Source organism: Dermacentor albipictus, unplaced genomic scaffold (assembly GCF_038994185.2).
Source record: "Dermacentor albipictus isolate Rhodes 1998 colony unplaced genomic scaffold, USDA_Dalb.pri_finalv2 scaffold_13, whole genome shotgun sequence".
In the NCBI taxonomy this organism is placed as follows: Eukaryota; Metazoa; Arthropoda; class Arachnida; order Ixodida; family Ixodidae; genus Dermacentor; species Dermacentor albipictus.
The window spans coordinates 9,500,932-9,516,272 of record NW_027225567.1 but is presented as its reverse complement, the minus strand read 5'-3'; the positions used below and the strand labels follow the sequence as shown (position 1 = coordinate 9,516,272).

General features: G+C 45.5%; 1 protein-coding gene across 13 annotated transcripts in view; it reads left to right on the top strand.

The window, feature by feature from the left end:
* LOC135915887 (protein arginine N-methyltransferase 7-like) overlaps positions 1-15,341 on the top strand; it is a 143,401-nt gene that overhangs the window by 93,314 nt on the left and 34,746 nt on the right. For 12 of the 13 annotated variants that reach the window (XM_070528600.1, XM_070528599.1, XM_070528603.1 and 9 more), the window contains one exon: positions 313-437. The exons of the other annotated variant lie outside the window; for it this stretch is intronic. In XM_070528600.1, coding sequence (XP_070384701.1) covers positions 313-437 — 125 coding nt within the window. The remainder of the gene's footprint in view (positions 1-312; positions 438-15,341) is intronic. 13 annotated transcript variants of the gene reach the window in all.

The following is a 15,341-nucleotide window of genomic DNA, read 5'->3' as shown; positions in this document are numbered from 1 at the left end:
TCGCATGCATGCACACCCAAAATGCCCACCAAGAAAGCCAATGTCCAACAGTGGAAGTTGCAGTAGCTGTATGACCCAAACTCTGCCAGGTCTCGGTCGCACTCGCAACTCAAACATACATTGCATTGGAGTTTTCTGAGCTGAAATATTGCGCCATGAATGAACCAGGTGAATGTGTTCCGAGTGCTTGATTTCATCGAAGCTGAATGTAAAGCACATCATAATGTTGATCGAAAGTGATCATTCGTATGTGCCAATAAAATGTTGAACTGTTTGTCAACCCTGACTAATTTGTCATTTCATCATATATAGTGGCGGAACCACTGGTTGCAAGCGGTTTACTACCCACCCTATGAAGTGACTGTTAGTGCCAATGAAGATATTACTTTGGTTGCACGAAGGCAGGGCTACAACGTGTGCGTTTTAATTTCTTCGAGGTAAGTCTTGCCTATGCTTCCCTAAAAGCAATTTTATGCTTGTATATATATTCAAGTTCTTTGTAAATTCTATACTAGTAGTGTTTCCTTGCCTTCTCGTGTCACCTCCCCTCCCCTCTTGCGCTCCTGTTTTGGAACTGCGAGAGTGGCACTCGTTGCACTCGTTTTTCAAATGCGTTGGTTCTACCAATTCTCTGCCTCCTCTCCCCCCTCCTCTGTAACATTCTATCTAGCTTCCCTCTGGACTTGCACGTTGTTTAATTGAAAGGTGAGTGCTGCAGTTTCTGCAATGCTTTTGCCGTGGGAGGGAGGTCACGGATAATTACAGCTGTCAAGAGGGTAATATGTGGCACCCAGGGAGCTCCAGAGGGCATTGTGCATATTCGATAGGATGCAAAGGTCCAAACGAGTTTCTCGCATCTCCTTTTCGCTCTGCCCTGCTCCTTTTATGTATACACACTCTCAAACACCACCGACGTGGCGTGGAGCCACAGCAGCAGCAGCATCAGCAGTAGCTGGAAAGTTGAAGGAAAAGGCAAAGAAAGCTTCGCTTTAAAGAACAACCATTGAAATATCGCCGGGATCCCCTTCTAATATCAGTAGTCTGTTTTCTGAAAAAATAAATTGCCAAACTGTAGTAACCCTTTAATACCCTTAACTCAGTTACTGTCAACTGCAATCATGAGCCCCCAATCGGCAAATCCTATGTGATCTTGAACTCCCAGCACCCCTGCAAAACAAGCTATACTGTGCCACTAAAAATAACTGAACAACTCTAGGAGTCACCCCTGCAGTCTAAACAAGCTTTCAACTTGCATGCAGCAATAGGAGCATGCTGCTCACAGTGTCATCCATTTGGATACAGTAAATCCCCGTTAATTTGGATTTCACGGGACCGGAGAAAATGTCTAAATTGACCGAATGTCAAATTAACGAGGTTTTGACAATAACTCAAAAAATGCCTAAAATATCAACATACTTTTACTTCATGAAATAACTGGTTATTGTTGGTTGTTGTGCGTGAGAAATTTGCATAAAAAGCAAAATTTTTTAGAGTTCCTGTAGGTGGTGCAGTCCACAGACTGTCGGGAGAAACGACACAGATGTCGTCCAAAACTTCGGGCGTCATCGGCCTCTTTAGCAGTGTGGCACCGCACTTCACACGCATCCATGACGGGCGCATTTTCGCTATCAGAGTCGGGCTCTTCGTCGCCTAGTACATCCAGTATTTTGTCGGCGTTGAGGCGAGCGACAACGGCAACGTCACTATCGATGTGGGTGCATTCGTCCAGCGGTACGTCCGGAGGCAGAAGTCTGTCGAAGCGAGTGTCATCTTCCTCAGCGAGTGTCATCCCCGGCGTCCAAAGAATCACCATCACGGGCAAAGCTGCTGTGTCCGAAGCAGTTTGCAATTACTGCGGGCAGCATGTTGCTCCGCACGTGCGCCACCATGTGCACTGCACTGAGCAGAGTTACACCATATTCTTTGCCTCCATATGGAGCAACATGCACTCAAGCACTTGTCTTCTGTACCAGCCTTTCACATACTGAATAATTCCCTGATCCAGAGGCTGCAGGGAAGCCGCTATGTTAGGCGGCAAAAAAAAAGCAGCTGTATGTTTGTCAGCCCCAACACATTATTGTGTGCACTACAGTTATCTAGAACAATTTATCTTATCTAGAACAAGCTTATCTAGAATCTAGAAGAACAGGTTTATCTAGAACAAGTTATCTAGAACAGCTTTGCGGGATTTTGCACAAAAGTGGCAGTCCAGTTAGCGCAGCCAGGCCTGAAATATCACTGAGGTCATCCACACCTTTCGATTTGAGCGATAGTCTACAGGAAGTTACTTTATGCTTTTGAAGCATCTCGGCTTTTCTGCTTTGCCGATTATCATTAGCGGTAGCTGCTCCTTGCCAGTCATGTTGGCAGCCAGCAAAACTGTTATTCTGTCCATGCTTCGTTTACCGCCAACGCAAGGGTCCCCGTTAAATGTGATGGTTTTATCCGGCAGGACTGTGTAGAAGAGGGCCGTCTCATCTGCGTTAAAAATGTTGCAGGCATCATAATCGGCTAGGCATGGGGGTAATCCGGCCCTCCAATCTTCCACCACACCTTCATTTACCAGCCCCTTCTCACCGCATACGCTTCGGAAGATGAGGCCGTGTCGGTCGATCCAGCCTTCCGATGCCTTGAACTCTTCGATGCTGAGCTTCAGCGCATACTTTTCGGCCTGCGCACAGATAAGGGGGCCACTCAAGGGCAGCTGTGCATCGTGCGAATCAGCAATCCATTTTAATAACGCTTATTCAAGTTTCGGGTGTGCTGCCGTTCACAGTCCCTTCCTGTGTTCAGCAAACTTGTCACTGACCTACGGCTGAAGAATCTCAGCTAAATTTTGCACACACATGCTAAGCATGCTTCTCTTCAAGTTGAATTTATTCATTATGACCTGCGGAAGCACTCCTGCCTTCATGGCTTTCAATATTTTACTTTCGCTGCCAAATCCTTCGCCTCATACTTCGCCCACTTCGGTGGGGCACAAGAGCACATGGTGGCGCGGCTTGCGCGGCGCGGCTAGGCGCGGCAATGAAGCGACGGGTACACGCATGATGTCAGTAAAAAACAAGGTATAAACAGAAAAAAGAAAAGTTCTGCCGTCCTCGCACACGTACCTGACACAAACCAATAAACACAGTAAAAACGACGAAAAAAGACTGCGCAACTCCACAAGCAAAAGACGTCGGAAATGGCGGACAGCAATACAAAGAAAAAAAGTGTGTATGTATAGATTAGGGTTGCTAGCATACACCGATAACTACCTTGCCGATAACCACAGCGATGCAGAGGTAGTGCCAAGCGCCAAAAGCGACTGCAAAGCCAGAAGTACGTCATTGCCGCCATGTTTTTTGAGGCGTAGTTTTGCCTATTATGTAGCAATAAAATAAACATGGCAGCCTTGACGTATTTCCAGCCTTTCGGCACTCCCAGCACATACAAGCATGGCCTTTGAGATCGGCGCATGCGAATTGGAGACGCCATCGCTGGCTGTGCGATTTGAACACCCCTTAGTGCCACCCGGTCCTATATGCCTCACGTGCTTCTGAGCTCCGTGAACTGTCCGAATAACCGAAGTACGAGCAAATATGTCCGAATTAATGGGAGTTTCGTGCCATAGGGTTATGTACATGTTTGACGGGACCAGACGGTGCGTCCGAATTAACCGGGGATGAATTAACGAGGTTTTACTGTACCACTGTGAGCATGCCCGGAGTGAGATGCCCGGATAGCAAGCACTCCGCATTGTAACCTTTACCAAACATTATTTGATTCTTAGCCAATCTCCCATATTGGGTGTGCACTTCTGTGCACATAGTTATGAAGAATAGGATCAAAACACCTTGTCTTGATCAAAGCACAGAGCCTAGCTACGCTTGGCTGGATGCTTTGGTGCAGTGATCAAAATCATCCCAGCAGAAAACCGTCAATATTTGTTATGCCCTATGCAAATGCAGTCAGACTGCATTTTAAAGAAACAGAATATAATGAAATAATGGTTATAGGTAATGAAGATCCATCTATTTAAATCCTCATCATAACAGAGTACAGAGTAAAATTTCCTGCTAATGGATGTAATGAGCTATATTTGTATCCTAAACCAAATACTAATACTTGGCCCTTGCACATCAAATATATGGCTAACCACATGGTTTGATACACCGCATTTGGTGGATTGAAAGACCACTGAATCTACTTACTTGTCTTGCTGCGGTGCGGTGCGCAGGCTGGTGCTGCTAGATGTGGCCTCCGAGATTGCATCAGCACCTGTGCAATCTCGGAGGCGAAGTTTTAGCAACAGGGCCAGACACAAGACAATTCATCATTTGAGTTGACCTTTTTCCACATGTGAATGACTGAATTCCTGGCACCTCCTTGAAATGGTGCCTCCTGTTTCCTCTTAAGTGCAGTAACAAGCACATTCACATTTTTGTGCCGACTCCTACAAACCTGCCTGTGCATTTAATGGCCTTAATGGCCTATCGACAGTTACAGTGCAGTAAAACCTCGTTATTTCGGATTTCGCTGGACCAATAGAAATGACCAAATTAACCGAATGTTGAATTATTGAGGGTATCAAGAAAACAATAAACAAGTGCTTACTATATCAACACGCTTTTATTTACTGAATAAATGGGCCAATCATGTTTGTATATTGCACAAAAGCTGTGCCGAAGCTGCACTTCTCGTCATCTCGTGGATGATTAGCACTCGCAGCGGCGAAGCCCTCGCAACTACCTTCACAGCATGGCCGCAGCGCATGGTCACTATCCGAGACAGGTTTTTTACTACCGCATGCACATCCCGATTATTTTTTCGCCAGTGAACTGGTCATCAACCATCACGATATAGCCGGTGCTCTTCATCCCCGAAAGCTTATCAAAACAAAACTACTGCTTGCCACAACCTCTGCGGACGAAGCCGCGGATGCTGTCGACGCAACCTTGCTTTCCGGAAGGCGCATGGCGAACGCATGCACAGAGTCAAAACGAAACTACTATTTGCTTCAATTGCAAAGGAAACCCTGGTCGTTGTCAACACGATCATGGATGGCGACTACGCAGTTATAAGGGCACACGACCAACGTGTGTACCGAGCCTAAACAAAACCAGTTTGTTGCCGCCACTGTGGAGAAAACCGCACGGCCAACGCACGCACAGTCAAAACGAAACTACTATTTGCTTCAATTGCGGACGAAACCCTGGTCGTTATCGACACGATCATAAATGGCGACTACGCAGTTATGAGGGCACACGACCGATGCGCGTACCGAGTCTAAACAAAACCAGTTTGCCGCCGCCTACGCAGTCGTGAAAGCACGTGGCAGACACGGTGCTGTGCACGGCGGTAAATGCTAGAACAAAGGCTTTAAAGGCAATAATAGGCACGAAAAGTTCTGGCATTGCTGTCGCTCACATGCGATTTTCACTGGTGACTATGATGATGATGCAGACTAGCGATGCCCCAGTGAACCATTTATGTCCCATAAATGACCATAGAAAATCATATTTTAAACATGGCACACATCCTATAGATATCTATATTTCTCCAAACATTACAAGTACATCTATGGGTAATCCAACTCCCATCCAGATCATGTTGCTGTAACATTGAAAGGATGTCGCAGCTGGATGTAAGTGACCTCTAATAGCTGTTCCTTTTAGGGATACAGTCACCGACCATTTATTTGGACCTCACGGGGACTGCGGTCACTATAGGCGGCTGAAAGCACAGTCACTGCTTGCACACGCTCCGTATGCGACGGCAGCATAGCACATGGTCCGTCATCTTCCGACTCAGAGTTGCGTCCGGCGGTGCAGCAGAAACTCGACTAATGATCTCGCCGTCGCCGAGTTCTGCCCATGTCAGCACAGCAGTGTCAGCACCTGGGAAACTGTCAAAGGAGATGGTGTCCGGAATCGTAATGCATCCACTGCGCACGTCTCGGCAGAACATTATTGGCGTCAGTAGGGAGCACATCGGGAGGCGACAAATCCTGGGCCTCCCGGCACCCGCTTGCCGGCATTCCCCAGCGCAGTCTGCATGGGCACTGCCGGTGCCATTAGACACTTGTCACAATGTTTCCTTATGCCGCGTTAGATCACCGCAACCTCGACACAGCACACAAAGCAACCAGCACGCCGTCACGCCGACACTAATCACACAAACGAAGAATGTGGCCTACTCGCAGCATCGTGCATGAAGGAAGAAACATATCGGCTGCTGGATTGTCTTGACATGACTTACTAACCTGAGACCGGAACTGCTGTAGCCACTCTATCGAACTAGGCAGAAACAATGATAATGAGCAGGGATTTGCAGTAGCGCCACTTCGTGGCACAGCAAGGAGGCTCTATTCAGAACAAAAATAGCATTCAGCAAGTCGAACCATGCACCGGTCAGAGTCTGTGCATGGGGCTCTCAATCGAGTTGGCTCAAGGAGTGTCCGAAAAATCAGACGAGAGGTTGCAAGGTATCCGAACTTTCGGCGGTTATACATTATGGTCTATGGGGACAATGGCGGTGCCGCGAAGCAGACTGAACAATCGAGCATGTCCGAATTTTTGGAGTCCGAAAAATCCGTCGGCGATTGTACAGGAGGTTCATAGAACATCTAATGGAGCTTTCCTGTTCACGCTATATTGAGCTGCATACCTGCAAGTGCCACAGCAGATGTACTATCAAATACAAATGAAATACGAACAGCAGAGCATGTGGCCGAGGCATAACTGAACACATAGTGTATGGTGTCGGCAAGCCATCGTTGTGCACATTCACGCGCATGTGGTTTCAACGCTGAATACAAGGCTGCTTGTCCTAGTGTAACCGATTATGTAACCTGTATTTTGTTTGAAGCTTGTATTTTCGCCCTGCCATTCCTATCTGCGATTACTGTTAAGGTGGCTAGTGCTGCTGTTCCTCCTCCAGTGCAGTACATTTTTGGTGCTATTCAAATTACGATTAGACACTGGCAGTTTTGATGGTGGTAACAAAAGCAATGCAACAGATGTTACGAAACTGGGTGCATGCCAGCTATATCATGCTACAGACGCAGCAATGGCGCTAGCCACCATAACACTGTACTGCCAGGTGGGAATGACACTGCCGTGGAGGGATGAGAAAACAATTTCAGACAAGGTATGGGTGACATTTATTGCAGTAGGGTGAGCAGCACCACACTCTGTGCTAGAACCCTATTCCCACGCACGTGCATAATGACTGGCCGACAACATGCACTGCACCTTTATTTTATGCTTCGGCCACATGCTTCGCTGTTCACATTTCATTTATCCTCAATGGTACATCTGCTGAACCAAACTACTGCTACAGCTACCACCATTGTCAGCAAGTAGCTGGTGACCTTGTTTGAAATGTTAACATTTAAACACGTAAATGTCAATATACAGATTGCTACACTCATGACGTATCTTTGTTGTTAGGGCAAAATCCTTAAATCGCTCATGGGTAAAAAAATCCGAGGTCTGGCGTTATGGCACCAAAATCCAATGGCACCAAAATTGGGGCTCGACTTTGGTGTTAAACAAGGCGAAGTGAATCAAGCACAGTTGATTAAGATAGAGTTAATTAGGACACTCTAACGTGTGACCTTTGGTGGAAGTCAAACCCATATGGAGATGTGTGAAGCGGCCATATCTCTAAGTTGGATTCCAATTGACATGGTGAAGCTCGAAAGTCGAACCCATGACATTTGGTGTTAATTAGAGCGAAGTTAATTAAGGCACAGTTAAGGTGGAGTTAAACACTCGCAGCCTCAACCTTTGGTGGGAGTCAAACCCACAACATTAGGGTGAAGTTAATGCACTGCTAATTAAGATAAAATTAATTACAGCACTCCAACCCTCGGCCTTAGTTTTCATTAGGGCAAAGTTGATAAAGGTCGAGTTCCCATGACATCTGGGGTTAATAGGGCAACGTTAATTAAGACACTCAGACCATTGAACTTTGGTGGGAGTCACATCCACATTTTGTTTAATTGGGGCAATGTTAATATGACACTGCTAATTAATATATAGTTAATTATGGCACTCGAACCCTCAACCTTTGATGGAAGTCAAACCCACGACTGTTGGTGTTCACACACTACTAAACACCCAAAAACATAATGTTGCTAGAGACTTGGAGATAAGCATTGCAAATGAGAAATATATCTGACACTTGAAGACGTGCACTAGAAACCAAGTGATACAAACATGTCTGAAAATTAAATACCAAAATATTGCCCTAAGGAAATTTCCATAAGCGCTCTGCAAGGCAAACAAACATACCACAAATAGTAGTCAGAAGCACTGCTCTAAATTTCAGGATGCAGATGTACAGTTCTGCCTAGTATATACATACTTGGGCCATGGTCAACCGAACAAAAGTCAAAAAGACACACCAATGAAACACACTAGCCTGCACTTGCGTCGAGGTGCGTACTGATTTGATATCCGTGGTGATGTGAAGTCAAAGGTACTGCGAGTTCAAGCTTGTCTTTTCTTAATAATCTGTCCAAATATGTTGGGAAGTTAAAGATTACATATTTTGACAGTGTACTAATAGATATAACTGGGAAAAAAACTGTTAATGTATGAGAAAAAAATTGCAAAACGAAATCGAAAGTTGTGGCTTTCGACACACAGTGTTCAACAGTGCATGCAGAGGTTGTGCAAAATTGCTACTTATAACCACTTTAAAAAAAATGCGGTTATAACTGAAATGCTGGCCTTTAATACTTCAACTTGAATCTTTTCAAAATGAACAGATGGATATTTTGCAATTCAGGAACACATTCTCCCTCTCATAGGATCTCGAACATGCACATGATGGGGGAAAACAAAGTAAATGCCCAGCCACAGTGTTAGAACAGACAACTGCATGATTCTTCCTTTCCTAGGATCTCGTTGTTAGGCATTAGAGACAATTTCCTTGTATGGTGCATTCATCTAGCCACAACGCACAGTGTACGATCAATGCGCGGAAGCTTTGGATGTGTAAGAGATGTCCAAATCACGAAGACATTCAACATCCTTTGGATGACCCTTGACTGCAATGTACTAGTGGAACAGATTAGAGATGTGAACTAGATGTCGTTAAATGTCTTGGATATTTGGACTTTTGTGGTACATCCAATGGATTTTTGTGGTTTGCTAGGGCCCTAATGCCATTTTAGCTCCTTTGTGTCGCACATCTGCGACGCTCCAGCGCTCGCTGAGCTCCAAGAGTTTTCTGAATGAAACGATGAGCGGCCAAATAAGTCCGAATTAACAAGAGTTGCATTGCATTAGATATTGCATACTCCTACCAGGACCGAAGGACGAGTCCGAATTATCTGATTTTCCGAATTAATGAGGATCAAATTAACGAGGTTTTACTGTACATGCATAGCTGTTGGGTGTCTTACAAGGCTGCAGATTGTCATCTTGCCGTGTCTAGATTCATAGGAAATGTTTAGCTGTAAGGTCACTTTGAAATCTGTGTGTTTGTCTATCCATGTCCCGGCACCTCTAAGCATTGTTAATGCGATCAGCATTCTTTAGGAACTTTGCTCACTTTGCAGTATATTTCTATCTAATCTCTTTCAAGATTACTTGGGTCACTGGGTATGTGCCCAAATATACAACTTGTGCCATTGGGTATGTGTAACTAAGCATGGGCCACTGGGTATGTGCAACTAGGCATGTGACACTATGTATGTGTGCATTCATGGCTAATTCTCCAAAATATGTATGTGCCACTGGTGAGGGTGTGTGAATATGCGAAATTTCCAATATGAATCAAATATTCCCCTTATTTGAAGTGTATTCAATTCGAGAAATGCATATTTGGAAGTTCCTGAATATTCGGATATACTGTGAATACTTCAGCAACCAACGAATTGTATACTTGCCACACATTCTCCTAAGGGTATGTTTATTTACTGAGAAATGCACATGAATGTTTATTCACTGAGAAATTCGCATGATGTATGCATTATGCTCTGTTTCGTTCCATCTGCCACACGCCTGTGAGACGGGAGCAGTTTCGGTTTCTTTTTTACCAAACTTTATTCTGTGGCTCTTTTATAACAATATGTGATGTACTTTTGCATTCTATAAATAAATACATAAAATAAGTATCTCAAGAAGGTTACCTAAACTATTCTTAAATGTTTGGCAATTAAAAAGAGAAAAATGTATGTACGTGCAGAACTGCAGATGATGATCCGCTGAGCAAGCAGCAGGAAAAGAAAGCTGGAAAAAGTCTTCTTTGGCGATACTACACAAGACTTGTCATTGACAGCTTGGTGCAGGTCGTGCAGACATGTTCTTCAAACGCCGATGGGAACAACCACAAGCCTTCGAACTCGCATGAAACTGCGCCCTTCATTGACGGAAGAGTACAAAAAAGACACCACCGCAAACACAACGTCGAAGAGTCAACCGACACTGGATTATATACTTCAGCAGACAAAGCAGCCTTGTCTCAGAAGAAAGAAAACGCTTTTCCCCAGAAAGTGGCAGAGATGCTCACCCTAGATCTTCAGCCTTACAGCTTTGTAGAAAACCGAGGGTTCAAAGCACTCAAAAAAGCAGCTGTACCAGGCTACAGTCTGTGATCTCGAACAAAATTGTCATGCGTGCACATCATGCCTGAACAATGACACAAAAGCGGTAAGATATGAGCTGCGAAAGGCATGAAGACAGAGCAAATACTCTCGCTTTTACGAATAATAGCTGGAAGTTATGTGCCAGTGAGGGCTTTTTTAGCCTTGCGTGTCATTTCCTTATGGTGAAGTTCGAGGTGAAAAAGTTCTCTTCAAACACTTGACATATGCCGGAGAGTTCACACGGCTGTGAACACTGCCAGCTCATTGGAGCAGCCATTGCAACTAGAAGATACCAACCGACTGTGTGAGGTACATCGTGACGGGCAACGGCCACAATATCCGAGCGGCTGCCAGGAGATTGGCATGGCTCCAGCAAGCCTGTTTCATGTACACACTGCAGCTGGCGATCAACAAGGTGAAAGCAATTGTAGGACACTAAAAGCATAGCGCTAGTGCATAGAAAAGAGTGAACGATCTGCAGAGGCAGCCGAACAGACGTGCTCCATGTTGTGCAGAACGTTGACACAAGATGCTCCGAAGGCTTCTTGAACTCATTCCATCACACTTAAGCTAACCACTTCAGACACAAGCATAGATGCCTTTAAATCTGTAAAGTGGAGAGATGTGGTAGAGTTTGTAGAGGCAGTGGAGCCCTTATTTCACTCAGTTGTGATCTTGGGGCTGAAAACTACCCCTCATTGTCATTTGAAATTCCAATTATTTTAGGAATGCTGCATTGCCTCAAAGGTTGCAAAGGCAAGTCGGGGTATGCTGACAGTCGCAAAATTTAGCCCTGGCCCTTTTCTGTTAGAAAGTGGAGTTGCAGTCTTACGCACGTTTTCGGCACCGCACTGACGCCAAGCTACCAATAGAGTTCCAACGCGGTACATGGCACGAGCGTTTGCAACAGCGCGCGACCAAGCGCTTGTCAACTCACCGGAGTGCGAATTTAGCAAAGTGGCCAGCCTGGCCATCTTTCTTGATCCGCACTTTAAGGCCACAGTTATCAGGCTTCTGGTCAGATGATCTGGCTGAAAGACTTGACAAGGGAGCTCTAGGCAGCTGATGGGGAACCCAGTGGGGGGTCTGCCATGCCAGCGCTTCCTTCCAGTCCACTGGTGGCATCCAGTGTATGGAGCACTTTTGGCGATCTAGCGATGACAGAAAAAGATACAGTTGGTATCTGCCCCTGAGAGGGAAGTTAAAAGACTTATGCGGAAAAGCCTCTTTTGAGCAGGGGCAAGGATTGTTGCGTGCGATGGCAGTCCATTGGCTGCTTCAAGTACCCACATTTAAGCACACTCACCCAGAAGTACTTAGCCATCCTTGCCACCTCAGTTGCAAGTAAAAGGGTCTTTTCTACTCACGGAAACATTGTCACATCGCATAGAGACAGCTTACTTTCTGAACATGTCGAGCAGTTAATTTTTTTGCATGATAATTTGTAATGAGTAGATTACCTGTAGTGAGTGTGTCCTTAACCTGCTGCAGCCTAGCAAAATACAATTTCATTAAATTATTTTAAAAGGGTAGTAAAAACTGTTGTTACCTCTCGTTTTGCAACTTCTTAATACTACACACATATTGAATATTCAGACAGATTTTTGTGTTATTTGTGTTTGAAAATTTCAATATCCACACACCCCTATCCACTGGGTAGAGACAAGCAGAACAAGAGGCAAGAAGTGAAGAAGTCAGGTACAGAAAAGGAAAAAAGTCGGCATGCAAAGCAGCTGAATGTGAAGAAAGAAGTGAAGTGAACAGAATGGGACCAGAGGTGAAATCTTTTAGCGGTTAGGAAAGCAAATGGTTCACTTAGCTTCATGTGATTGTTCAGAATTGTACTTGCGTCACCGGCTGTCAGAGACCACGAGGTGGCACGGCAAGTTATGAATACATTATGCATCTGTCAATCATTTTCAAAGTTAACCCATCGGCTAAGAGAAGAACCAACAAATAGGTAGTTTGCTTTGCATTCGGTTGCTGTGGCTCGGCTGTTGGCTTGCGACCCTGGCTGTGTGTGCCTCGAAGACACATGGGCGTCGCATGCATGTGCATTGGTTGCTTCGGAGGCTATCGTTTACCTTTGTCGTTTGCTCGGCATTGCTTTTTCGGTATCGACGATGGCTGGAAGAGTGTTATGCGTTCGAAGAGATGACGAAAAATTATTTGCACCACCATTGTTGGCTTTCTAAGCAGACCTTTTGCATGCTACGCTACGAATTGGAGGAGAGGGGGGTATATGCGTACCAGTGGCCCTTCCATGAAGGAAAAGGAATTGTGCACTGCGGTTGCTCACCACCGGCCTGCAGCTTCCAGAGGTCTGTTGAAAGTGAAGCAATAATTGGAATGGCCTAGATCTCTGTTGCCGACACTGTCCATGAAGCTGCTCTCGCAATTACTGTGTTGACTGGTAGAAGGGTTGGGTCAGTGTCAAGGAGGTCTTTGCATGGTGAGATCGAATTCCCCTTGCTATTGCTAGTGTCCATAGCTCCCAGATTGCCATTCAGTAGCCCAAAGGGTTGAATCCAGGCAGCTCCAGTGCTTGCATTGTTCGGGTGATAACACTACAGAGTCTGGGCGGGAAGAGTGGGAAGATCTCCTATTTGGCTGCCTAGTTCTCTTGTTCTGCTCTTGATCTCTTATTTCTGCTCTAGTTCGAGAGTGCCATGCTTTTGTTCTGAATGTCACAGTACAGCGCGTTCCGTCAGCACCATGCTTTTCGATTTTACTTCGTGCAGGCAATGCGGAGCCCGCATATTGTAATGTTCGATTTCATATTTCATTGTTTCTGTCATGTGACATGACGCAAGGCAGATCGCAGAGATAACGGCAGTGCCGAGGTGAGTCATGTTCAAACCGATGACATAGGGCAAAAAAGGAAGGAAAGTTGAGATGGGCAGTTAGTAAATAAAGCTGGTCCTAAAAGCCAGTACACGGTTCTGCTGCACTCGCTACTTAGGAAGTGCTGGCAGTGCATGCCTGGTGCATGCATCATGCAAGCTCCTGGTAGCAGATGACATGGCGCTGTGCTCAGCCAACTTGTTTACGCTTGCAATACCACCTGTCAGCCGAGAATAAAAGAAAATGACATTAATAAATTAAAGCACTGCATGAACGCCCGGCACCACATGCTTATGCTTTAAAACTTGCCAGATAATAGTAAATTTATATCTTAGATTTAATCATCAAGCAGACACAATTTGCAGTTCTTTGAAAAGCACACAATATGATGACGCGCACTTCAGAGGTGGCACCCTATCGTGTATTGGCCGCGTCCTCCCCTTCTTCTACCTCGGGCTAGTGACACAAGTGGCGAAGTGAACCATTCGCTTTCCGAACTCTTGTAAGATTCCGCCTCAGAGGGTGCATTGAGCGAGGAGCGTTGAGCTATAGAAAAATGAAATTGCTGGTAACTGAAAATTAAAGAAGTGTGCTACACAAGTAAAAAAATTCTGGCAGATCCCATTTCACAATGACTGTCAGTGGTAATGCATTAGCACTGAATAAATATACAGTAAAAGCTCATTCGTTCACAACTCGTTAATCCATAATTTCGGATAATTCAGAGTAGCCGCTGGGGTCCATCCAACAATGTATTGAAAGCAATATGTAATGCATCCCACTAACTCGCACTGAAATCCACTCCGCCACCGATAATTTAAGCTCCGTGCCATTGTGGATGGGGAATGTGCTAGTGTGCGGGAGCACGTTAGCGACACTGGCATTGCCGCACAGGCCGCGCATGGCAACGCCTCTGTTGCAGGTCGGTTCTGTCCCTCTCTCAAAACCTTCGAGATAAAAATGCAGCGCTGCATGGCTCTTTTTTTTTTTACATGTTGCTGTTGCATCTTGGAGGATATGCTCTTTCTCTACGAGGTGTTCTACCAAGAAGCAGCACCAGGTGATGTCTGGAATAAGGCGGCCATGATGTTTATCAGAGCTCGCGGTACTAAAAAGCATAGCCATTGAGATTTGGAGACCAGTGTCGCAGCAGTTTGTGGTGCGTTTCGCGGGTGCATTTTAGAGCGCAGCTCTTGTTCTTTACATGTTGCTGTTGCATCTTGGAGGATATGCTCTTTCTCTACGAGGTGTTCTGCCAAGAAGCAGCACCAGGTGATGTCTGGAATAAGGCGGCCATGATGTTTATCAGAGCTCGCGGTACTAAAAAGCATAGCCATTGAGATTTGGAGACCAGTGTCGCAGCAGTTTGTGGTGCGTTTCGCGGGTGCATTTTAGAGCGCAGCTCTTGTTCCTGTGGAGCGCGTTGGCGATGCAAAGGCGTTTTTATGGTCAGACGTTTTCGGCACGCTTCGCTTGTAGCTTGTCACGCTTGCCAAAATGCCGTCCCCCTCTAGACTTCAACGCGCGCGCCGCCGGCTGTTCTCTTTGGAGCATGTGCGATCCCCTACCCATGCGCCGCTTTGAACACTTTCAACGAGTGTCTGTGACAATCGGCGAAGCGACGTGGGCACCTTTTTTTCTTTTTTTTTCTTTTTTTCATCATGTAGTGTATTATGGGTCTGCACGGCAAATGCGCAAATGGAGCAAGAGTCATCTCAATGTCGGGCACATAGGACCGCATTGGCCGCATCCAGTTACTTTGCCTGCGCCAGTGCTTCAAACTACAGACATTGTTGTTCTTGCCAACGTGATATAGCATGTGCGCACGTGCACTCATGCTACTTGAACTATATACACGCCTTAACTGAGCAATTTTTTTTCTCTGACTTCCATTAGTTCGAATTTTTTATAA